General features: G+C 48.0%; 1 protein-coding gene across 21 annotated transcripts in view; it reads right to left on the bottom strand.

Moving 5' to 3' along the window:
* Trrap (transformation/transcription domain associated protein) overlaps positions 1–24,362 on the bottom strand; it is a 92,497-nt gene that overhangs the window by 28,751 nt on the left and 39,384 nt on the right. For 13 of the 21 annotated variants that reach the window (XM_060368123.1, XM_060368117.1, XM_060368120.1 and 10 more), the window contains 24 exons: positions 23,977–24,098; positions 23,545–23,715; positions 22,369–22,437; positions 19,613–19,666; positions 19,464–19,484; positions 17,698–17,817; positions 16,129–16,248; positions 15,028–15,192; positions 14,766–14,947; positions 14,035–14,233; positions 13,503–13,631; positions 12,916–13,182; positions 11,669–11,875; positions 11,377–11,535; positions 11,154–11,282; positions 9,770–9,880; positions 8,216–8,362; positions 6,636–6,849; positions 5,897–6,022; positions 4,426–4,572; positions 3,512–3,714; positions 2,875–2,996; positions 2,152–2,365; positions 807–986 (listed from right to left, as the gene is read on the bottom strand). In XM_060368123.1, the coding sequence (XP_060224106.1) occupies positions 807–986; positions 2,152–2,365; positions 2,875–2,996; positions 3,512–3,714; positions 4,426–4,572; positions 5,897–6,022; positions 6,636–6,849; positions 8,216–8,362; positions 9,770–9,880; positions 11,154–11,282; positions 11,377–11,535; positions 11,669–11,875; positions 12,916–13,182; positions 13,503–13,631; positions 14,035–14,233; positions 14,766–14,947; positions 15,028–15,192; positions 16,129–16,248; positions 17,698–17,817; positions 19,464–19,484; positions 19,613–19,666; positions 22,369–22,437; positions 23,545–23,715; positions 23,977–24,098 (3,578 nt within the window). The remainder of the gene's footprint in view (positions 1–806; positions 987–2,151; positions 2,366–2,874; positions 2,997–3,511; positions 3,715–4,425; positions 4,573–5,896; positions 6,023–6,635; positions 6,850–8,215; positions 8,363–9,769; positions 9,881–11,153; positions 11,283–11,376; positions 11,536–11,668; positions 11,876–12,915; positions 13,183–13,502; positions 13,632–14,034; positions 14,234–14,765; positions 14,948–15,027; positions 15,193–16,128; positions 16,249–17,697; positions 17,818–19,463; positions 19,485–19,612; positions 19,667–22,368; positions 22,438–23,544; positions 23,716–23,976; positions 24,099–24,362) is intronic. The other 8 variants (XM_060368124.1, XM_060368126.1, XM_021648978.2 and 5 more) reach the window with 2 other exon arrangements.

Raw genomic sequence — 24,362 nt, 5'->3', positions numbered from 1 at the left:
GAGCTTCTAGAAAGTCACAGTCATCAATGAAGTGAGGAAACTATCCCTGAAAGTCAATAGATCAAGTATACTAATCACAACGTTGTCCTTGAATAGTCACCAAGGGCAGCTGCTGATGTCACTCAGATTACTGTGGCAACACTGTATCAAATGACTCAATTAGCCACTCTTCTTCCTTAACTGAATTGTGCTAGATATCAAGCCCAGGGGCTTCACATGTGCTAGGCAAGTACTCTACCATCCAAGCTACAACCCCAGCCCCAAACTACCCCTTTTAGAGCAAAGGAAGCAAGTGTCCTCCCTTGTTGACGAATGATTTTCTTCTAAAATTCATACCCCCAACAGGTTGTGTGTCCCAAAGCCAGTAGCCTGAAGAGTGCCAGATATGCACTCCCATGAGAAGAATGGAGAGCCAGGAGAGCTGTGAAGACTAAGGCACCAGCTTCTTTCTAGATCCCCTTTTGGTTCCATGCCACCCATATCCAGGCACGTGGCAATACACAGCACTCCCAGAAGGCTGTGGAGGGCTCAGCACTGGGTTCCTGTATGATGGGTGTCACGTCTAGTCCAAGTACAGCATCAAAGTATTACATTAATTTGAGGGGAAAACTTCAAAATAAATTCCTCTGTTTTAAGGAGAACTGGCTCAGAACGATGCCCCAGGGCTCAGCAACTAAGATGCTTCTCGTTTTTAATGGTGAGAAAGTCTAAACTCAGGCACCACACTCAGGTTTTGGGGAGAAACAAGCTCTGTTTTTGCCAACTCAAAACTAGTGGCAACTTTGTCCAGGCAGTCAGGGTCTCACCTCTTCTTTAGACTCACTGTTCTCTCGCTCCCGAGGCTCCTGCTTGACGTGCGTGACCATGGCAAAGGCAGCTCGGTCATGGCTGTCGGCCAGGTTGATGACATTGGTAATGGATGGGAGCATGGCTCCCTGGCAGCTGGTACCAATGGCTGTGCTCTTTTCACACACGGCCAGAAGGAGCTAGAGGATCATGGGGGAAAAGGAGCAGTTTTAAGGCAGCACAGGCACTGGGAGTGTGAACACCAGGAACACCCGGCCATTACAACTGCAGTTTACATATAGGTCCACAGCCCAGGGCACAACGCGCCCCCGCCCCAAGCCCAGGTTAGCGCAGGCCTGAACTTGCTTTCCAACTGCTCTTGGCCCAACCTCCTCTGGCTTAGCACCCTCCCTCTGACCCAGCGGCACTGTCTAGGCAGAGGCCTCCTCTTCACTTCCCTCTGCTCTCCTCTTCTCTCACTATATGTGGCATAGCCCTAACCTCAGGCCAGGAACCTCCTAGACCATCTTTAGACCCACTTTCTCAAAATCATCTCTTCCCACACAGCTAGACTCTGAACCCCTCCAAGACTTCTCATAAGCTCAGAGATAACAATGTCCACACTTCTCCAGGGGGTGAGGACACATAAGCTCAGATATAACAATGTCCACACTTCTCCAGGGGGTGAGGACACAGAAGCTCAGAGATAACAATGTCCACACTTCTCCAGGGGGTGAGGACACAGAAGAGCTTCTGTGATATGCCACCAGCCCTTGACTGCCAGTGAAACCTCCTTGTGTTCTCAGCACTTCCCCAAACATTTCCGCTTGTGGCAGGCCCTGTGTAATCACTACAGGGCCAGTGCTTATGCTGTCCCAGGAACTGACGAAAAGTCAGTCTTCACAAGCAGGATCCATGACAACCAGCTGTCACTGAGGCCCAGGACACAGTTCCCTTCCTTGCATCAGAGAGAATTTAAGAAGTATTTGCCACAGTTGCCTTAAAGGAGAAACCTGGTTTTATTCATTCTAGGTAAGCAGACATCAATCTGCTGAGCACTAATAACCTGACAAGCCAGCGCTGCCTGGTGCCTGAAGCCCATGAGCAACAATGGTCCATGAGCTGTGTCCATCCATCCACTGTCCCCCAACCCCACCTCTAACCCCACTCCGAAATCTCACAGACCAAACCCTCTGCAGGGAACCATAATCCCAGCCAAATGCTTTCTTTCATAAGTCGCCATGCTCACGGTTTTATCACAACCACAGAAAAGTGACCAATTCACAGATTACCTGCTGCTGCCTTCTGTCCCTTTTAGAAAGCCCCAGGCTCTCCCAGCCACACAGGCGAGTTCATCCGCCCTACCTCAATGCACTGCTTGATCCAGAAATGGCTCCCCATGGCTTCCCAGTTCTGGGAACAGGTGACATACAGCAGGCGCTCATAGACACGGCGTTTCATAGAGTTGTCAAAAACCTCGAAAAATTTGGCCCTGATCAACGGCTGGGCACAACGCAGCCCAGAGAGAAAGGCAGGCTCAAGCTTGGCAGTCAGCTCACTACCAGAAAGTGTCTCATCCCTGTAACGAGAGGAGGCGAGAGGAGAAACAAGTGATGGTCCTTCTCAGTGTTCCAGACGGTATGCACCGGCTGTACCCCATCAGTTCCGCTGTAACACCAAGGGTGTGCCCACCGCGAAGGCTTAAGCAGCACTTGTGCAAGGGCTCAGAAAGGCTATCAAGGGCACTAGAGAGACGGAGCGGTGATTAAGATCAGCAGCTGCACTTCCGGAGAACCTGGGTTTGATTGCCAGAACCCTCAGCCACTCACAACCCCCCGTAACTTCAGTTCTGTCAGATCTGACACTCCCTTCTGTCCTCCATGGGTGCTGCACATACATACAAGCAGGAAAAAACCATCCTTACACATAAAACAAATCTTAAAGACAAAGAAATGTCATCAAGGTATGCTACCTTAATATCAAAGTGAGTACTCAATTTCCATGGAAGTAGAAGATTAAAGCCATACGGCGCTGCCGAGTGGGAAACATACCATGGACCCATAGGCAATGCGACCCATGCTGAATTACCTGTAGACATAGTTAACAAGGTCCAAAAACTGGGCATTTAGTTCAAGGTCTTCTGGAAAGCGTTTCTCTATGTAAGTCATCATTTTCACGAGCAAGATTGACTTCTCCCGGAGTGTAGGTGTCTATAAAATTGGTTTCCCCAAAGAAAGTGCCAATTACTTCTACTTGAAAAACAAAAATCCAAAAGCATTTCACAGCCACCTTCCCAACTCTCCCTGCTTCTGTTACTTTACCAATAACATTATTATTTACCACAATCAAGCCAGCTCACTTTTAAAGAGAAAAAAAAAAAAAAATCAAATGTGATTGTGGTAACCACTGGGTACTCAAAGCCAAGATATGCCTGGGCTGACTCACTGGGAAGAGTCAGAAGTCACCCTCACACATAACAGTCCCTCACCTGCAACAGTGTTTCACAGCTCACTGCTACCACCATTAAAGAACAAACTTACAAGGGTCACTGTGAGGAGTCTGGCAGATCAGTTGTCTGCTTGGTTCAGCCAGGGCTCCAGTGACCTCCTCACTGAGCAAAGCTACTGTGGAGAGTATACAAGCCCCTTGTTCTTCAGAAGGGAGAGTAAGAGGGCCATGCTTCAGCGTTCCTGGGCTGCAGACAGGTGCCATCCTGCCAGCTCACCTGATTGGCTGCCATTGGAGAATTATTCTTAACCCACTCCTCCACGATCTTCACCACAGCTCGGAGGATCTTGGCATCTGGAGACTTCTCGATGAGGGAGGTCAGGATGGTCTGGATGAAGTTCTTTCGCATCTCCATGCTCATCACAGCCAGACGAGTCTTCACAAGATCCAGGCTCAGCATCACCAGCTCACTTGTTCCAGCTGTGCAGACCAAGAACAAATACGTGGATCCGACCCCTACAGATGTACTTAAAGGAGCCAGTGTCTGTAGAAAACATTTGCAAATGCTTTCACGCTATGCTTTTCCCCCACAGCTGGCACGCTGAGATCTGAAGCAGTGACACTTCCTTATGGCTGCACCTTGCAAAGTGCCCTCCAGGAGTCCCAGCCACAAACAAGGTAGGTGACATAGCTGATGGGACCTGAACAGGGCACCCCAACTTCTTTCACATCCTACCTGAAGTTACTTGGTACTTGGGTCCTGGGGGAGCCCTCAGCAGCCATGGGAAACACGGCACCCTGCTAGCCCCCTGCCCCCAAAACACACACACACACACACACACACACACACACACAGAGTTGGTGAAAGCCTTGGCTCAGTTCTGGTAACTGACAACTCTTCAGAACGGCACCTCTGGCTAGGCACTCTGTCATAGAGCACTCTGGTAACTCAGTGGCAGTGATGAAGGCTCACATGATCTCTCCACATTCAACGGCTTCTCATTCTTACACTCATAATTTTGAAACTAAATTTTTAGCCTGAGCTGTACTTTGACTTTTAACCTCTGTCCCAAGAACATATCAACTGAACTTCACGGTAAACTATGTTCACAGCAGTGTTCAAACACACTGCTGCCATGGCAAGATGACCCACGAAGTCCACGGAGAAAGAGCCGAAGTCCCGGCTGTCACCTGCGGTTGCTTCGGTGCTCCCCGATGCTGCCTGTGGGTTTAAATGCTCTCGGACCATCTTCTGTAGGGAGCGCATGAAGACAGAGATCAGCCTGTCGATGTAGCTCGGGTTGTTGCAACAGGCCGCCTTGAGGATCATAAGTGTCCCTGCAGAGGAGGAACAGCAGTTACCTCATGGCTGTGCTGGGAACCAGTTCAATCAGTATGCTGCTCGCCCAGCAAGCCCAAGCACCCAAGTTTGACCCCAGCAGTCAGACAGGACGTCACCCCATGTCTAAGTGCGGCAAGACCTGATCTTTAATATCACCTCGACCCTGACAGAACATGAACTCTATTCCTGCATCACATGACAGAGCCATCAGAGGGCATCTGCCATCTCTATGTGCCAGCATCTCAGGTGTGAGCAATTCAGGCTACCCTTGTTAAAGCCTGGCTCTGCATACAGCCAGCCTGATTTTAAGCCAGGTAGCCGAGACCATGATGAAAATGTGACGTGTGCTGCTGTGTTCTCCTCTAACAGTGGTAGAGCTAAGTCCACTAGACAAGGAGCTTGGCACAGCCAGCTCCCCAGGCCCACCTCACTGTCTGCTCCCCTAGCCTGCCATCACTGGCAGAGGTGGGAGGCAAGGCCCACAGAGGTCACGCTAGAGAGGAGGGAGGCAGGACCTATGGAGGTCCACTCTCCTCTAAGCACTTTGGAGAAGGAACAAGCAGAGCTGTTCCTTTACCCTGTGATGAAAGCCAAAACACCTGAGTCAGCCTCCTTGACTCAGCGGGCTCTAGAGCAGCCAGGTGTGAACAGGAAGCCAGACTAATTAAACCAAACACACTCAGGTTCTGGATTTCAGAGAGCAAACAGCCAGTTTTGGAAGGCAAGGGATTTTTTTGAGAAATAATTAAAATTATTCAGAATACAGGTTCAGACAAAAGCATTTTCATAACCAGAGTGATTTACATATACTCTTATGCATAGTAAACAACACACAGGTGCTGGAGAGATAGCTCAATGGTTAAGAGCACTTATTACTAATAAATAAAGAGGCCTACAGGTAACTTTCATTTAGATTAAATAAAAATATCGGTTTCCCAAGCTTTACACAACGATAATGTAATACGGGAAGGAAAATGTTTATAGTACCAACCCAATCTGTGGAGCAGTAGGATAAGGAGCAGTAAGTATCTCTAGCTTGGCCTTCCTGTTACCTCGGGCTGCCCTGATTCTCTACGGCTGTGTCACGTGGACAGGGATAAGTCTCGTGAACAGCTGACTAGTGAGTGGACACAGCGCAGGAGGCAGCAACTCCCTTCAAACCAAGTATGGGCTGGGGCTGAGCAAAAGACACAGAGACCTCTTTTTGGACAAGTGATGGACAGAATACAGCACATCAGCCCAAAGTCCCAAGACACCTGTCCAGTGAGCAGGGACCACAGCCCACAGGAACCAGTTCTGGGAGACCACACAGGTGCTCACCAAAGAGCTGAGAGGGGTTTGCGCTGGTGGCCTTCTCATAGTTAGTGAGCCCTTCATAGATGACCTTCCCAACAGCAGCATAAAGGCACTCCAGCTCTTCATACTTGGAGGCCACACTCGAAGTGCCTGAAACAGAAGGGGGCAGAGAGCTGGGATTAGGGCCTCCAGGCAGCACGACCCCGAAGATCAAGCTTGAGCTCTGGAGAACACAGCACAGAACTTTCACCCCAAGACAGGGTGAGCGTCATCTCGGAATGGCTGTTTCACACAACTCTTATCCAGACAGCTCTAAGTACACTTAATCAGAACACAAACAAGTTGCCAACTGTTCAATGTTTGTTATTATACTTTAACCTAACTTCCTTTAAATACCTGAAAAAAGAAGTCATCCAGCAGATAAAGAAATTCATTTCAAAACAGACACAAACAATGCACTACCATTAAGTTTTCAAGTCAAACAACATTTTAAAAGAGACAGAGAGACTGGTCATAGTGGCACACATGCCTTTAATCCCAGCACTCAGGAAGCAGAGGTAGGCAGTGCTCTGAGAGTTCAAGACCAGCCTGAGCTACATATTGAGACCCTGTCTCAAAAACAAAACAGAAACATAATGTTGGCAGTAAAACAAAGTGGGCAAACAATGCACGCTTACTACGGCAGGAGGAGCGCGCTGAAGGAACAGTCCCAGGGCCCACGTGTCTCCTGCAAAGGAGGGGCCGGGGGGGGAAGGGCACTCACTTGGCTCTGTAGGGAAGATGCTCATGAGGCGAGAGAGGAGGCTGTGGACGGCTCGCAGCACCTTGGTGTTCCCGCACGTCATGCAGGCCGCGATGCCCCGCTGCAGCGGCTTGAAGCTACTGAGGATGGCCGATGACTGCAGCACGGTTAGCAAGAAGTTCAGCACCTCCAGTCCTGTGCAGATATTCCCATAGTTCACCTGGTTAGGCTGCTCCTGGAAAGGGAAAACAGGCCACTCTCAGGGAAAGAGAGTGGAGATCCAAATCCAGACAGCTTTGAAACCAGATGCCACCAATTATTTGGAACTAAGTAAAAAGCCACTGAAGAATGAACCCAGGACAGCTGTCACAGCAGATGACCACTACGCACAGTAGGACCTTTATAAGATTGTGTCCTTTAGAATATGATGTAAAAACTCAGACCTCTTTAAAAGACCTCATTAAGACTTTAGTATTCAATGTTAAACATGACTGTCTGCTCTTCCAAAGGACCCGGGTTCCCATTCCCAGCACCCACATGGCAGCTCATGCCAATTCCAAGGAATCTGACACCTTCACACTAATGCACATAAAATAAAGTTAAATAAATTATTTAAAAAAATCACTAAAATTTGGTCTAAAATGGAAAGGTATTATAATGCAGACTGCTTCTCTTGGAATAATTACTTAAAATGCAAAAATGTATACCAAGAGAAATGTTTTTTCAAACTGCATCATTTAATCCATGTACTAGATGATAATATCATTTAAAATAAAAACATTTGTAGGAAACACAGGCAGGATTTCTGGAAACTTCAGTTCCTGTAATTTCTCTACAGTGCTGACCAGGTCCAGCAGCCACGTGGGCGCACAGCAGCAGTGGAGTCTGTGCACTGAGTTCTAACAGCTACCCACTTGACAGGAAAGCCAGGTACTTTTCCAACAGGACAATGAGGAAATCGGACAAGCAGCAAGGACCTGGCCTTTGGTTTGCGTCATGTGCTCCCCAACCCTCACCCCCAAAGCCTTTTAACCCTCTGACAACAGTGTTAATTCCTTGCAGTCCCAATCAGCAGATAGCTACCCTGGGCTTTCAAGAGTGAAAGCTTTCAAATTCCATCAACAACCAGACAAGGGGAACCTGAGATGGCAACGACAGAGACGAGGCTTTGCTGCCATCAGAAAACCCAAGGTAAACAAGACACAGAGACAAGCGGGACGGCAGCGACTGCACACCACCCGTCTTCACAGAGTCCACTGCAGGCTTAGAGGCTGGTCCACTGAAAACAGGCTTTACAAATCCTAACGTACGGTGAGGGGCGTAACATCAGTCAATCACAACCGTTTATACCAAGCCAGCTAGCTAGGACATGCACTTTAAAGAGAAAAATGCATCTGAAATTTTTAGACACTGCTGCTCTAGTCTGAGCACTCTGGGCTGAGAAGATGGAAGTTCAAAGTCGTGTTTGGTGAGCCGGAAGACAGAGCGGAGGAGGCCAGAGCAGACACAGATGAGCCAAGCTTGACTTTCAGACTCAGGCCCAGGAGATGCACACTTCTATGCCCACAGCAGAGCCAGGTGGCAGCATGAGCTACACCTACCACAGTCATCAGCAGCTTGTCAAACCACTGCAGTTTGAGCTCCGACTTGCACCACATGTCTGGCCGTAAAGCTGTCTTGAGAAGATTCACACATCGGCGAGAGAGCACCTCCCCAGGTGACCCTGCGGTGTTGGTGTTGTCATTAACCTAGGAAAAGGCCAGTCAGTTGGTCACTTATGGGTGCAGAAGAGCAGAGGCACTGTTTCCCAAATACCCCTGCACACCTGAGCTTCCCAGGGTTCTAGCTCCCGTGCACCTTCCCCACCCCCGCCCTTCCTTCAACCTCAGGTCTCCTCAGACCTACTCCCCTGCAGCAGGTGTCTGTGCTAACTGAGCACAGGGTCTACACTCCCCTAAAAGGGGTACCTGCACAAACACCCACACACTGCAAGGAGACAAGGGATCTTCTGACTGGACAGCTCAGAGGAGTCTTCCAAATTCTTAGCAATCTTTACTATTTCACAAACAGCTTTTTGTTTGATAGCTCTAAGGATTAAAGAACCTACACCACCCCCAAATTAAAAAGAAAACTTAATTTTTTTCGTATTTATTTTGTGTTTCTGGGTATTTTGTCTACGTGTATATCACTCTATCATGTACGTGCCTGGTGCCTGTAAAGACCAGAAGAGGGGATTGAACCCTCTGGACCTGGAGCTACAGATGGTATGAGCCACAATGTAGGTGCTGGTAATCAAAACCAGGCCCCATGGTGCAGGCTCTTAACTACTGAGCCTGAGCCATCTCTATAGTAACTACAACCCCCCAATTTTTTTTTTTAATTTCATTTATATTGGGTTTTGGAAAACAGAAATGACAGGTTTCAGCCAGGCATGGTAATGCATGCCATTAATCTTAGCACTTGGGAGGCAGAGGCAGGCGGATCTCTATGAGTTCAAGGCCATCCTAGTCTACAAAGTGAGTCCAGGACAGCCAGGTCTACACACAGAGAAACCATCTTGAAAACAAAACAAAACAAAAAACAAACAAAAAAAAGTAAATGCAAGGTGCACAGATCTCTGCAGGCTAGTCAACTCAATGCCATGAGCTATGCATTAGCCCCAACTTGATATAGCAAAGAAAACAAGAAAGTGCACTAACTGCCAAGACCCCTTAACTATACCAAGACGTTGCAAATGGTAAGAAGCGCTGGGCTCGGATGGCGGATGGCAAAGCTACTTGCTGCCGGGCCTGACAACCTGAGCTCCCACGTGATGATAAGAGAACTGATTCCCACAAGTTGTCCTGTGACTTCTACGTGACAGAACAGATGTTAAATTTTTCCCCAGGTCATGCCACTATTTCATTAACACTGAAGAGAGAAACTGAGGGGCAGACATGCCTATCAATAAAAAGATACAGGCAGCCACGGACAGTGGCACACATCTGTAATTCCAGCAAGTGGAAGGATGGTAAATTAGAGGTCAGCCTGAGCTACACAGCAAGTTCCAGAAACACAAGCCTGGCATCAATGGAGGAGACCTGTTCTCAAGCCTGGTCACAGACACCATGCATGCTCCAGGGTCACTAGGCAGCTGCTCTTGCACATTCCCATACCTGGCAAGCCACTCGAATGAGGAAGTTCACCACAGTGTCCGTGTGCTGCTTATCGATGGGCTTGGCAAGAAGAGAGTCAGCTCCCGGCAGCGACTGGCTCCTCCCGAACACCTAGGAAAGGAGCGTCCTTTAAAGTGGGGAGGGACTCCGCGGCAAGCATCTCCCGGGGGGTGCTGGGACCTCCCAGGTAATGAGCATGAAGGACTCCAGGGAAGCACAAAGAGCTGCCAGAGGGCACATGACTTAATGCAGGCAAACTTGATGACTTAATGCTCTACAAACTGGCAGTGAGGAATGCCGGCTCATGTGGTAGATAACCAGAAAGAATGTGGCCACGAAAAGACAGGAGTGCCTGAGAAGCCAGGGGCATGGGGAAAACTGACCCTTGGTACAAATGCCAGAGCGGACAGACAAAGGGGAGAGAAGGCCTGGAACATCCGCACTGCAGGCAGACCCGTGCAGACACAGTGAGGGATGGGTGCAACCAGGAGGGTCTGTCAGGGACCAGCAAGGCAAGCTGCCTTCATTTCTAACTTTAAATGATCAAAGTACTCATTCATGATGCAGTTATAGAAGCAGTACAGAGGTCCAACATATCCTTCACCTTGCTTTCTCTGATTTAAAGTAGAAAAGAAAGGCTTTTGGTATTCTGCTTTGTGAAAGGCATTATCAACAGTGATAGAAACAGAAGCAGCTGTGGGAAGAGGGAGGGAGTGCAGAAACTAAATGGTGGTATAGATGATGGATGCTGGGGGTAGGAAGAAGTGGACAAAGCAGAGATGGGTCTAGGTTTCCACTTGGGAGTCCTGGGCAGCTGCGGAGACATCTGAACAGGTAGGCGAGCAAGAGCTGAGCAAGAATTTAGAAGCAATGTCAGCCAAGCCAGGGCTCAAAAGCCCAGTGCAGCCAAGAACAGAGCTCAAGGATCCCAGGGCCATCATTCTAACTATGAGTGAAGACCCAATGCCCACGCCGCTCTAGGTGAGCTGTCTTCTCCTGTCAGACACAGCCCTCACTGGGGGGTTCCTACGCAGATGCTCTACTGCTGAGCCGACCCCAGCCCCTCACTACTATATTCTAGGCAGGCACCCCATCACCAGGCCATATCCTTGGCCCCTTGCTAGTGGAACTATGCTGCTGTGTGTGCCACACCCCAGCTTCCTCTTTCAGCCTTGTCTGCAAATAGTAAGAGACCCCTGATGGCACTAAGCTAGAGAAGAGGAATGGCTGCAACGGAAAAGACCTCCAGTGGGTGCTACGCCCTGGAGCCGTTCCCAGTTCCTAGCTAACTCCTGGGCAGTAGGCTCAAGAATAGACAAAACGCAGGGACCACATGCAGACTCGGAGGCAAGCGGGCACACAGCGGGCGAGCACGCGCTCTTACTGCACTGATGGCCCCGGTGGCTGTCCTGAAGCGTTTCACATCCTGCGCGGAGTCCACAGACAGACCTCTCTTAATGGACACGGAGTTGATGCTTTCTCCACCAGAACTTGGGTCCATGTCAGAATCCGGCTTGAAAAACACACAGACACACCAGATTTTACTGACTGATTCCCAGGGGAAGTGTAAGGAGCCCAGGAGACAGAACAGAGGCTGACAGTCCCACCTGCTGGTCCTTGATCCTCTGCAGTTCCCACTTGATAACAACCTCAGAGAGGTCCACAGCCAGCCTCCTCTGCTCAATGGTGACACTGGGTGTGAAGCCCAGCCTTTGCATGGCACTGACCATGTGCTGTACCAAGTGGTGCCGCACGGGGTAGTACACCTGCAGACACGGAACCAACATCACATTAGCTTTTACTCAAAGGGGAGCAGCCACCCTTCTTACGGGAAGAGCAGGGGCTTGAAGCCAGTATCTGAGGCCGTAGCACACACACACCTGCTGTTGCTTTGCATACCTTGAAGTGCTGCACTATGAGGTGCAGAATATGCACCAGCTGTGGGACCGTGTGGCCCTCCTCCACAATGATCTTCCTGGTCCAGTGTGTCAGCATCTGGTGTCCATCCTCCATGCGAGCTGGCACCGCTGGGGTCAATATGGCCATTGCTTGTCTCACAATCGCTCGGGCTTCCATTGCATGAGCCTTGAGCAGACTGTGGAAAACCTAGAAAAAGAAATGCCAGCTCCAGGGGATCTGATGCCCTCTTCTGTTCCCTGTGATATATACTTATGTGTATATATGTGCATACATGCCCACACACCACACATACGTATACATATGCATGCATACATACACACATATATCATACAGACCAAACTCATATATATATATAAAAATTTTTTAAAGCTATTTCACAGGAAGGTCAGATTTAGAAGCCTGCAAGATGACTCGGCAATCAAGGAGCCACACAAGCCTGTTGACCTGGGTTTAACCCCTAGCACCCACACATAAAGGAATCAACTCTGACTGGCATGTGAGCACACCCACATACATCTCCCTCTCCCACTCCCCAAGACACATACACATATGCAAAAAACAAACAACAAATTAAAATAGACAGTCAACAAGAACCAGAAAGCCAAATGCACTCGGTAGGATGCCTGAGGAAGAACGAGAGCAGGGCTGGAGAGGACCACAGAGCAGAGCAACAGCTATCAACCAGGGAGCAGTAATCACCACAGGTGGAGTGTTCACACTGCCACGTTTGTCTTTAATGCCCTCGAAGGCTCAGTGTGGGAAAGCACATCCTAGCAGACATTCCCTGTGATGACTAGCCTCTCCACAGATGCTCCCTTGGCTGTAAACACACGGGTGATGCTCCAGCTGACCACCCTGCCACCTTGCAAATCACTTTCTTCTCTCAAACCAAGTCCCTGTCCTATACTCCACTTTAGGGGCTGAAGCAGAAGGATCACTGCAAGTTCCAGGACAGCCTGGGCTACAGTCAGAACCCAGCTCATGAACTCTCTGGTCATTCTCCTCAGTCCCTGTCATCCTCAATTATTTTTCTCTACAATTTTGATTATTCACTAGGAGAATCTAGTAGTGACTGTTTCTTATAGTTTTTGTGAAACAGAAATAAGGGCCCCACCACCACCGTTTTTCGTGGCTTTGAGGAGAGATGACAGAGTGGATTAGGCTGTCCAGAAAGCAGAGAGTACTCTTGAGTGCAGCTAAGAACATGGGGGACAGGAGGCAGGCACCTGGAGGACGATTTTCTTATGGATGGCGAATTTGGCAATGATGTGTGCCAGCAGCAGGTGTCCGCTGTATTTGCACGCGGGATCCACACACGCCTTGGAGAGCAGGCAGGGCCATGCAAAGGTCATCAGCCGGCGCAGCTTGCTGTTGCGGTTCTTGTTGTTGTCGTGGATGTGGTGGGGGGCATGCTCCACCAGCAATGTGGCGTACTGCAGGAGGTAGATGCGCAGGGAATCCAGCATGTCTGCTTGTTTCTCAGGGTCCAGGACCTGAAAGGAAAGCAGGAACTCTCTTTGGATTTTTATTATGATCATCTAAGTCTGGCCCTTAAAATTAATGTTAAAAGATATTCTTTTGGGGACTGAGGAGATGGCTTAGTGGATAAAAACACTTGCTGCCAAGGCTTGCACCCTGGGTTCAATTCCAGCAAACCACACGGAAGGACAGAATTTCCTCGTTATCCTGACCTACATACATACAAACACATACATACACTCACACACACAGGACGTGGGAACCCCAAGGAAAATCTTATTCCCACAAACCCAGACCACAGGCATACACATGCAAGTGCTCCCGGGGACAGCACCTTGGTTATAAACACACTGGTGATACTCTCGGGGTTGTCTCCTTCTGGATTAGGAGGGCCCAAGAGCTGTTCTCCTTCCCCCTTCTCGAAGCTGTACAAGAAAGCGGGGTTCAGGATGTGCTGCAGAACCTGGGGAAAGATCACACAGGAAGCAGATCAGAGCTGTGGGGAAAAAAAAATTGTTTGGGAGGAGGTGGGGAGTAAGTCACATCCTGCACAATCAAGAAGGTAGAACTTAACCAAGAGAGCAATTGTTCATCTTGACTTCCAGCCAAATGGCAACTGCCAGAGGAAGCCAAAAAGTTCAGGAATAGAGTGCCAACCTCTGCCTGGCTTTTTCTGCTCTCTGACGAGTTAGGAACACAAGGAAATGAATACTGGTTCACAGCAGGACCTGCCCTCTGTCATTAAGGCCAAACACAGTTGGACCCACTACATAGCATCTGCAGAGATGCGGCTCATCAGGAATAGGCTCAGGTTCCTAGGAAATGGCAGACACCTGCTGCCACCTCCTGCTAACAGTGGGACTCACCTTTGCTTTCAGTTCATCTCCAAAGTTGGGGTCATTAAACTCTACAAAGCGGAAAAAGAGTGCACGCTTTTGAGTAATACTGTAATTTTTGGGAATCTCTTCTTCCATATACTCTTTCAAGAAGGTCATGTTGCACAAGAAGCGACCAGTGAAGGCCCGGAGTAGCTGGAACAGCAGCTCTATGTCACCATAGTTCCTCCTGAAGGGCCAGAACAAGTAAGAGGTTAGCTTGCAGCCAAGTCTTTGACTATACAGAATCCAGATTTTCAACTTTTTCCATTTCTCATCTTGTGTCATACACACTCATAGGCATGATTCTGCATGTGTGTGGGAGGCCCACGGCTGATGTCTGGAGTCATCTCAGATTGCTCTTTATTTATGGAGACACACTCTCTCAATCAAACCCAGAACTCACTGATAAGGGATAGTCTGACGAGCCAGCTTGCCCTGGGGAACCCCAACTCTGCCGTCTAACACTAGAGTCACAGCTGACTGCAACACCCACCTGCCATTTCTGTGGATCCTAACTCAGGTCCTCATGAGTGCAAAGCACTGAATCACCTCCTCACATTTTAAAGACTTGAGCCCCAACTCACATTTTGAAGACTTGAGTTACCACTATCCTCTGTAACCAATCTGACCACAAACAGCCATGGACCCAAAGACCAGGCACATCAGGGGCAAGCCCACAACCTAGGCTTTGCACAGAGGAAGGCAGCCAATGTACCCACTTGCAATAGTTCAGTAGACAGAAGGCCAGAAGCTTGGGCTCCTTCCAATTGGTGGCAGCCATGTTCTCTTTGCGGTGTCTTTCTTGAAAGGTCTCGCTTACCCATACTCGCCTCAGCTGGCTCACCAGGGAGTGCTGATTGGCCAGCCAGGCATCATCATTTTTAACTATGATGCTTATGATCTATAAGAAAAGAGGCATGCATCAGGGACCTGCAGCTCAGTCTCACCAAAGGGGATTTGGGTTCTAATGAAGATGGCTACCTTGATGGCCTGGAATTGGAGGTCCAGGCGCATGTTACTGGTGCTGGGGGAGCCGGGACGAACTGCCGTCTGTGCACCACCAGGCAGTAGCAAGGTGATAAACCTGTTGGGGTTTGCTGCCAACACATCCCTCAGAGGCCTGGCATCTTTGTGTTTTAAGAAACTCTGAAAGCAAAAAAGAATGAAGAAAGCTGCCTGGATCAGATCAAACTCACAAAGGTGGGAAGACACAATTCCTAAGATTCTTGGTCATTTCTTCAAGAAGGCAAACAAACAAATAAAAACAAGTATAGAGAAAAACGGCAAGCACCTTTCTAGAAAAGTTGTTGCTGCCCGGGAATGGCGGCACTTACCTTTAATCCCAGCACTTGGAGGCAGAGAACAGCTAGGCCCAGGCCAGCCAGAGCTACATAGAGAACTCCCCCTCAAAAGAGATAAAAAGAAAAAAGGAAAAAAAAAAAAAAAAAAAAAAAGATGCTGGGCTAGAGAGATGGCTTAACAACTAAACACACTGCTGTTGTTCCAAAGGTCCCGAGTTTAAATCCCAGCATCCATTCGGGTGGCTCACAACCATCCATACCTCTAGTCCCATGGGATCTACGGCCCTCTTCTAACGTGCAGATGTACATGCAAAAAGAACTCCCATATACATAAAAACATAGATAAGTAAATCTTTCGGGACCAAAAAGTCAGCTCAGTGGGTAAAGATGCTGCCAGTGAGTCTGAGGAGTGGAGTCTGATCCTTGGGACCCATGTAGTGGATAGAGATAATATCCAAGTCCTACAAATGGTCTTCTGACCTCTACACATGCACTGCAGCACATGTACATCCATACACAGAAACAAGCATAGTATAAAAAAAAGATGTTTCTCAATGGTAATCCTAACTGTGTTCATCTGTTACAACCACCAAAATCCCCCCAACTAACTCTTGGGCTGTAGCTTTGCAGACGTGATCAAATAGCAATGATGTTCCTGACATGCAGAGCTCTGAGAAACAGGAGCCAAGATACTCAGTGGTGAAACACAGGTTTGTTATAGGCTGAGCACACTGGCTGATAGCACTTGGCAGGGACCCTCTATAGTCAAACAGGCTCCTACCATGAACATTCGGCTCCACTGGGGGTCATTCAGTGTTGCTTCCATCATAAACAGCTCCACTGTCTGCGAGGGATGTCGTGTCAGGAACTTGATAAGAGGTTCTCTGAATGGACTGCCGGCCTACAAAACATGGGGCAGAGATGCAACCCACACCATCCTTCTCAAAGGCCTTCCAACTGTCACCAGGAAACAATGCAACCTCCTCCAGCTACGCCATAATCAAGTATTAATACCAATGTCTTTATACAGTCAGATGTTTTCATTTAAAGCTTTGTAATAAAATGAAGCAGGCACAGCAGAACATTCCTGTAATCCAGTGTTTGGGAGCCTAAGTGCAGAGGAGGGCCAAAAGCTTAAGACCTGCCTGGGAGACTTGGCAAGAACTGCAAGTTTTTCTCTGACCTCTACAGTGTACTGGAGTATGTGTGTGCCCACATAACACACAAAGAGGCAAGGAAAAGAAAATGGTGTTTTCCAGTAACTGTTTTGTTAAAAAAAAAAAAAAAAGCCACCATGCTAACAACAATATCAGTCAAACACTATTCTCAGCCTTAATCAGAGAAGCTTCTCTTTATAATTAACAACAGTGGATGCAGAGACTTAGGCTGCTCAAGGTGCTGAGAATAAGAATGGATGAGGGCTCAATCCTAAATAGGACATTTTTCACAACTCCCTCTAAGGCCTGGAGAAGACTGCTGAAAGATGGAAGAGAGGGGCTGGAGAGATGACTCAGAGGTTAAGAGCACTGGCTGCCTTTCCAGAGGATTCTGGTTCAATTCCCAGCACCCACATGGCAGCTCACAATTAACTCACATGTAACTCCAATTCCAGGGGATCTGACACCCTCACACCAATGCTAAGAAAAGAAGAAAAGAGCAGAGGAGGGGAGGGGAGCGGAGCGGAGGGGAGGAGAGGAGAAGAAAAAAGAAAAGAAAGAAAACAAAACAACAACAACAACAAAAAAACAAAACAAAAGCCAGAAACAGGAGATGGATGTGGCATATAGCCAATGTAGAAAGAAAAGCCAGTCGTGGATATAGTTGTAGCTTGCAGGGTCCCAACCCTCTCTGCAGGACTTCTGATGTATTCTAGAAGAGGTGGGTGTCATTACCTTCATGTCTGAAATAGCTGTGAGACAACCAGGCTCCCCTGGGTCATTACTATGGTCATTAGGTTGGTCCTAGTTAAACCCAATGGGTCACAAAACAATACCAAAAAACAAAACAAAAACAAACAAACAAACAAACAAACAAACAAAACGGACTAGATGTATAAGGAAGGATTGACAGGAGTGGGAAGGAGATAAGAAAAGATACTGGGTGGAATTAATCATAACACACTATACATACATGTATGAAGTTGTCAAATAACAAACCTAACTGATTTTTTTGAGTCACAAAACACAACACATACATATACTCATGAAAACTGGAGGAAACAGGAAGGGGTCATATGATCAGAATATACAATACAGGTATATAAAATTGTCAAGCGAACACATTGTAAAAAAAAAATATTACAAGCAATAAATGGCAGGCAAATCAGAATTAACCCTCAGTCTGGCCATACCTCAATCAGCATGGCACGCTCTGTCTTCATTACAACCTCCAACAAAGGTTTGACCAGCGTTTGAGGTGCAGCTGGGATCAGATGGAAAAGGTTTATAATTGCCGAGCAAATCTTCATTTCCTAATAAAGAAAACCAGAAACCATAAACAGGTCAATCAGTTTTGTGGATGGGAAACCGTAATCACTACAGACCTTACTACCGTGTAGCTACATTCACAAGGCTGGCCACCAAAGCAAAGAGGTAACATGGAAAAGCCACAACTTACCGGACTTACATCACAATTCTGTTTTGTCCCGAGGAAACTCACTGCCCTAGCCCTTCAGTTCACCTGTCTGAGGGGGCAGGGCTCGGTGTGCCTGATGTGTTTACTATGGCCTTTTGGACCCTGTGTCACCCTGTGCTACCTCGTGGAGGCAGGGACCATCAGTCCCATCTGGGATGTGAGAGTGCTGCCCACTGCATCATGGGAACTTCGAAGATACCAAGTTCTGAGAGCACAGAATTATTTTGCCCTCAAAACCCATTAGTCAGGGGAGTTCCTTAGTCAGGGGAGTTCCTCAAAAAAAAAAAAAAAAAAAAAAATTGAAGTACCAATATGAGCAATGACTGGGAATAATGCTAAGAATCTGTCAGCCGGGCTAGAGACAAAGCTGACAGACAGCTGTGCTGGGTCCTGTTAGTACGGGCACTCCTGAGCACTGCACTGTACTGTGGGCAGCCCACTCGGTGCTGGGCAGCTCGAGGGTCATCTCCCGTCAGTCTTCTGCTGCTAAGGGACCACTCTCCCTGGCTGCTGGGGAGGAAGAGCCCGGAGGTTCCACCCTGCACCACGTGTGAACTGTGTCGGAGGCTCTTGGAGGTAAATGGGGATGACAGACACTGGCCTGCAGGGGCCTGAGCCCAGGATGAGATGGTGTTTAAACACCGAAGGAGGAAGCCAGTTGTAAGCAAACTCACTGCTCAGCCTCGCCTCACCCTACTTTACATTTAAGTCTTAAAGGCAGTGATATTCTCTCCTGAAGTTACATTTTAAAAAATGGTAGTTTATGCTATAGATTTTTTTTTTCAAAGCAGAAATACAAAAACATTCTCCTTTGCTTTCTGTAAGAGTGCCGGAATGTACTGTCATCCCCATTTTACAGAGGGAGACCTTAGCAAGGCTGTCCAAAGGCTCAGCGCTCTAACTGTATCAGTGTGTATGGACACCCTTGAGGGAAGAAAAGGGAGGGAGGGAGGGAGGGTGTGTGTGTGTGTGTGTGTGTGTGTGTGTGTGTGTGTGTGCGCGCGCACGCGCGTGTATGTGCGTGTGCACATTCATGAGCCCTAGGGCAGACAGGCTCTATCTATTCTGAAGGAGCTGGCGAGTCAGTGTGACAGGATGCAATCACTCCATGTGGCAGGTGTGGGTATCCTGTGTGGACTTTCTTCTCAGGAGGCTGCTGGCGGCTTGCGCTTGTCATGAATGCTAGGACAGGGGAGTCAGCTCAGGCTCAGCTAGCACTGAGAGACTGCAATTCTGACACACACAAAACACACGAGAACTTAGGGTCTGGCTTAAACGTCCTAATGGAGAAGAACATGCTTGGCATCCGGACAGTTCACAGCAAGGATACTAGACAGCTCCGCCACAGACAAGACAGTACAGGTCACCGCACTCAAGGGCACAAGGCACTCTGTCCACTACAGGATCACAACACAGCTAACAAAGTCACGGCAAAACCAAATGCGACAACGACCCCCTCCTGCAGCTTCACGCAGTTCTCACCTCTACCCCTTCCACGGCAGGCTGAACCAAAACAAAAGTCACAGCGTGAAAAAACGGGCAACCAAACGGTAAGGAGAAAAGAAAAAGGAAAAATCAAAAGTGTTCTTCACATTGCAAGTCATAACTGACTTAGATAAGGTTGCTCTCACCTCAAACTGACAGAATGGAGACAAGGAGCACCTCCCGCACTCTGAAATGCTCTCCTGAGGATGGGGAGGAAAATCATCTTTTTCTATTGATGTCATTGACAGAGAAACTTCCCACATACTCAAACACAGGCAGGGTTATTGGGGTTAACAGGACAGTACAGGCACGATAATCAGGAAGCGCACAGTAGTTAAGACACTGCAGCAGAAAGCACACCGTCACTCTCACACGTCAACGGCCCTTGTTAGGGTCTAATCGACTGGGTTTCTTCCCTGAGTCAAATAGTAAAATCACAGTTTCAGAATTCTTGTGCAAGGAAAGAAACAATAAGACTTTGTTGTATGCAAGCACGCTTTAAAAGGACTTCTCGGAGTGAATAATTCAAGACTTTATGTCAAACAGTTTTTAAATAATGACAAAATTCTTCCCCAGCTGGTCACGAGAGAACCAGGTGGTGCAGCCTCATTCACTAGGCATGTCTAAGCCCCCACACCATGAAGAAACTGGACCATTAGTGTAACAACCCCTACCCCAGTTAGTGCTAACAGAGACAGCCCAGTGTCTCAGCTGAGGGACTGGCCTCAGGTCTGGCCTGTGGGCGTATCTGTGCAGACCGGCTTGGAGTAACTGATCGGCTTGGAGTAACTGATCGAGGAGAGCCCTGGGTGTGGGTGGTGGCAGCACATTCCCAGGCCGTAAAAAAGAGCTAGCTAAGCATGCGTCTAGCAGTTTCTTCCACGGTTTCTGCTTCAAGCTCCTGTCCTGACTGCCCTCCGTGATGGTCACTAACCTATAAACTAAACAAAGCCCTTCCTCCCTAACCTGCTTCTGGTCAGAGTTTCTCATCACAGCAACTGAGAAAACTAGAACGCCCCGAGGGAGTTATGCTATGTGGTCAAGCAGTTTCTGCAAAACCAGCAGTGTGCACATGTGTCCAGGTGTCACACATGGTTCCATAGAAGCTCAGTGTCAAAAGAGAAGGCTGCCCAGACACAGAACCTGCCCAAAGCTCAAACCACAGGGAAGTCAAATTACAGAGCTTGTACTTATCTTTCAGTCAACTACTTAGGATGTAGTCAAATATGAGGTATCAACTAAGAGCTCAAGAGCTGAGCAGGGCCTGGCCTTGAGTACAAACGATAAAGCCAGGGTGACCCACACTGCTGTGAAAGCCAATGCTGTGGCCTGAGACTCAGACACGGCCACCAAAGCAGAGTGCTGTTCATGCAGGGCAGTCACTCACAAGGAGGATGTCTCATGCTTGGGGATACAACTGCACCCCGTCTTCTCAGCCCACACCTTCAAATCACAGTACAGAAGTTCATAGTTACTGTCTAAATTTAATAGAAGCCATTTACTTACACAATGGAGTTCTGGCTTTTGTTGTTCTTAACACATTTTTTTAGTGCCCTCATTTACTAGGTGCAGGCACATGCCAGGGCACATTGGGAATGTCAAAAGACAACTTTCAGGGCATCAGTCCTTTCCTTCCACTGTGCCAGTCCCAAAGACTGAATTCAGGTTGTCAGGCTCAGTGGCTATAGCCTTTAACTAGCTGAAAATTCAGGTTGTCAGGCTCAGTGGCTATAGCCTTTAACTAGCTGAACTATCTCATGGTCCCTCTGATATTAAGAGTTCATTTAAATGTTTAGTCTCAAACTGACTGTGTGTTTTAAAGATCTAGTTATCTTTTAATGTCTGTGTAGGCACCTAAGAGAGGAGATGGGAGAACAAGCATAAAGCTTGCTGCTCCTGCTCCCAGGGTACAGGCTCTATCGGCACTCTGTTCTACTCTCCTCCATAACCTTATCTGATTCTTAATACACACGCAAGAAACCTTCCGATGGGCCTTCCAAGAAAGAGCTTTAAAAGTCCTGGTCGATGTCTGCTTAGGTGGCACTTTGGAAGCAGCAGAAACAGGACACAGAAAAAAAACAAACAAACAAACAAACAAAAACCACCTGAATACAGATGCCCAAAACAAATGACACAGTAAAGTCAAAAAAGAATTCCGAGTTGGAATGAGGCAAAACGTCCAACAAGGAGGCACAAGGGCACAAGAGGCACACCAAGTGGGGTTCCTGAATGGGGACGCCACTATAAAAACATCCCACCAGATATCAAACTTGCAGAAAATACTGAAAAATTAGCATATGCAATTTTAGAGTCGAAACAGCAAGAGGCCTGTATTTTTTAAGAGACAAGAGGCTGTGCGTGCGGATGGACAGCGGATACTTAAGGACGCTTAGTTATATTAGCTTCCCCTAAACACTAGGTAAATTTGCTGTGTGCGCTAGCCGTTTAGTTTTAATAAGCAACGGAGGTGTGAGGAGACTATTCCCAGAGACTACCCACGCCGGTATTTACGGGATGCTCTGCTAAGTCCCAACAAATTTCTCGGTTTTCCTGGACAATCACAATCAGTTAGACACAAGGAAGTGATTACCAACCAGTAGTGAAGAAAGGCAATGGAAACAAAAGCTGTGGAACGGAAGGGCACCACCATGTAAAGGACAATACAGAAGATACACTGCTTGAAAAAGACTAGTAAAACGGGAACATCGCGTACTTCTGGAGTGCTGTCCACAGAAGAGTCACATCACAGTGAGCCCAAAGGGGCTTGTAAAGAAGCACAAAGAGGAGCAACAAAGCACAGTGCTCATGAACTGGGACCCCTGCTTCTGGAGTGCACGACTGCTAGCCGCCAACACCAGCTGTGCAGTGTGGGCACCCTCCCAGAAACACGCTGGTCACTTACGTTTCCGTCACTCCGCTGGCCCCCTTTGTGGGTGATGACCACCACTTCCATCCATTTGCGCAGATGTTGCTGTTAAAAAAAGAAAACACAACAAAACACATCCTCAGATACAACTTTGTGAGAAATACTGCCCTCCGGCAGAAATCTGCAGTCATTTGACTTCCCTCATACTTGACAGGACCACAGTGTTCCCATTACAGTCAAACAATCTAACCATCCAGCAAGACCTAAATGACAGGTGTGGGCTCTCTGGCACTGTAGACAAGGAGGCCGGGCTCCAGCAGGAGGCAACACAGTTTGATTTGTAGAGAACGCCTGAGGTGCAAGACACCAGGCCCAGCATTTTCCTTTCAAGACACCAGGCCCAGCATTTTCCTTTCAAGACACCAGGCCCAGCATTTTCCTTTCAAGACACCAGGCCCAGCATTTTCCTTTCAAGCTACCACTGTTCTCCGGATACTGGGGCGGACTGGGGCGGAAGCAGAGAGGTGAACAGAGACTCCCACCTGGGCCAGCAGCTTCTGGCCCAGAGAAAAAACCGAAATGAAGCACAAGGTGCACAAGTGCTCTTGGAGAGACGGGGATGGCAAAGAGCACCTGGACGGAGAAGGCCCAGTGTGCACCAAGGGCTCTGGCAGCTGCCATGGCTGAAGGGAACCCAGGGAAAGGGCTGCTAAGACAAACACTAATTCCTTTTGATCAGAGGCTGGACAAAGGGCTCCCTGTGGACATCCAGGAGGTGCCATGAAGCCAGGTTCTTTGCAAAAGCTTCTCAGCAACCACAGAAAACGACAGTGCACTAATAGGCAAAGCATGCAGACAATGAATGCTGCGTTCCTTTAGAAGAAATAGTCATGTATCCTATGATAAACACATAATACCTGGAAAGACACACAGGCTGCCTTCAAAAAGGGGTGCCAAGGATGCAAAGTAAACTGAGAACTTTTATGCCTTTTGCAAATTTTTGTTGTTGTTTTATTGCATGTAGCCCTGGCTGGCCTGGAACTTGATGTGTAGACCAGGCTGGCCTCAAGCTCAGAGTGGGGATTAAACAAAAGAATGCAGCAACATACCCAGCCATCTTTTGCATTTAAACAGTATGAATGCTGTTTATTTCTAAAAGTCCTTTCATTTGTTTAGTGCATCATGTAATAAATTTAAACCTGTTTAGCTTACCATCATCTGATCGCAAAACTTATCATTGAAGGAATTTGGGAAGAGGCGAGTAACGGAGGTGAGCCGATTCACGACATTCAGGGTCAAGCTCCGGTAATCTCCCAGCATCATCAGCAAAGGCCGCATGTGCGTATGAATCTGATCTACTTCTATGGTGGCACCTTCCAGAAACTAGTGAAAAAGGGAGAGTTGCCCAGATAAACAGGCCGCAGGCGAAGTAACATAATGAAACTCACAACCAACTCCAATATCAGTCTTCCCTTGGGAAAAGGGAACATTAACTTCAGGTTTCCCAGAAACCTGATCAGATCAGAGCTCAGCCATACTGTTTCAAGGCTCAATATAACACAGGCAGAGCCGCTGCAGCTCCGTGAATGCTGACCAGACAGGGTTATGGATCCCAGGTGCAGGACACGAGGCTCATACACTAACCTTCCTCATGCAGGCTTCTCCAGCCTCCTGCAGCTCACTGTTGGTAGAGTTGAGGGCTTTGAAGAGAGCAGCAATGATTTTCTCCCTGGACTGGGGTAGGTAATTACAGGCAGCGAGGGCATCTTTGTAGAGAAAAATGAGTAAGTTTTTATTATTCATCTGAGAAACAATTTTCTTCTCTAAAGGATCCTACCAATCACAAACCACTAACCCTCCCCTCCTGTCACCTGCCTTGAGAAAAACAAAAGAGCTGGGTTTGGTGGCACACACCTTTAACCCTAGCACTAGGAAGGCCAAGGCACTCAGATCTCTGAGTTCAAGACCAGTCTGGTCTACAGAGTCAGTCCCAGGACAGACAGGGATATAGAGAAAAACCGTGTCTCAAA

Source organism: Meriones unguiculatus, chromosome 15 (assembly GCF_030254825.1).
Source record: "Meriones unguiculatus strain TT.TT164.6M chromosome 15, Bangor_MerUng_6.1, whole genome shotgun sequence".
NCBI lineage: Eukaryota > Metazoa > Chordata > Mammalia > Rodentia > Muridae > Meriones > Meriones unguiculatus.
This window is presented reverse-complemented; position numbering and strand designations above follow the sequence as displayed.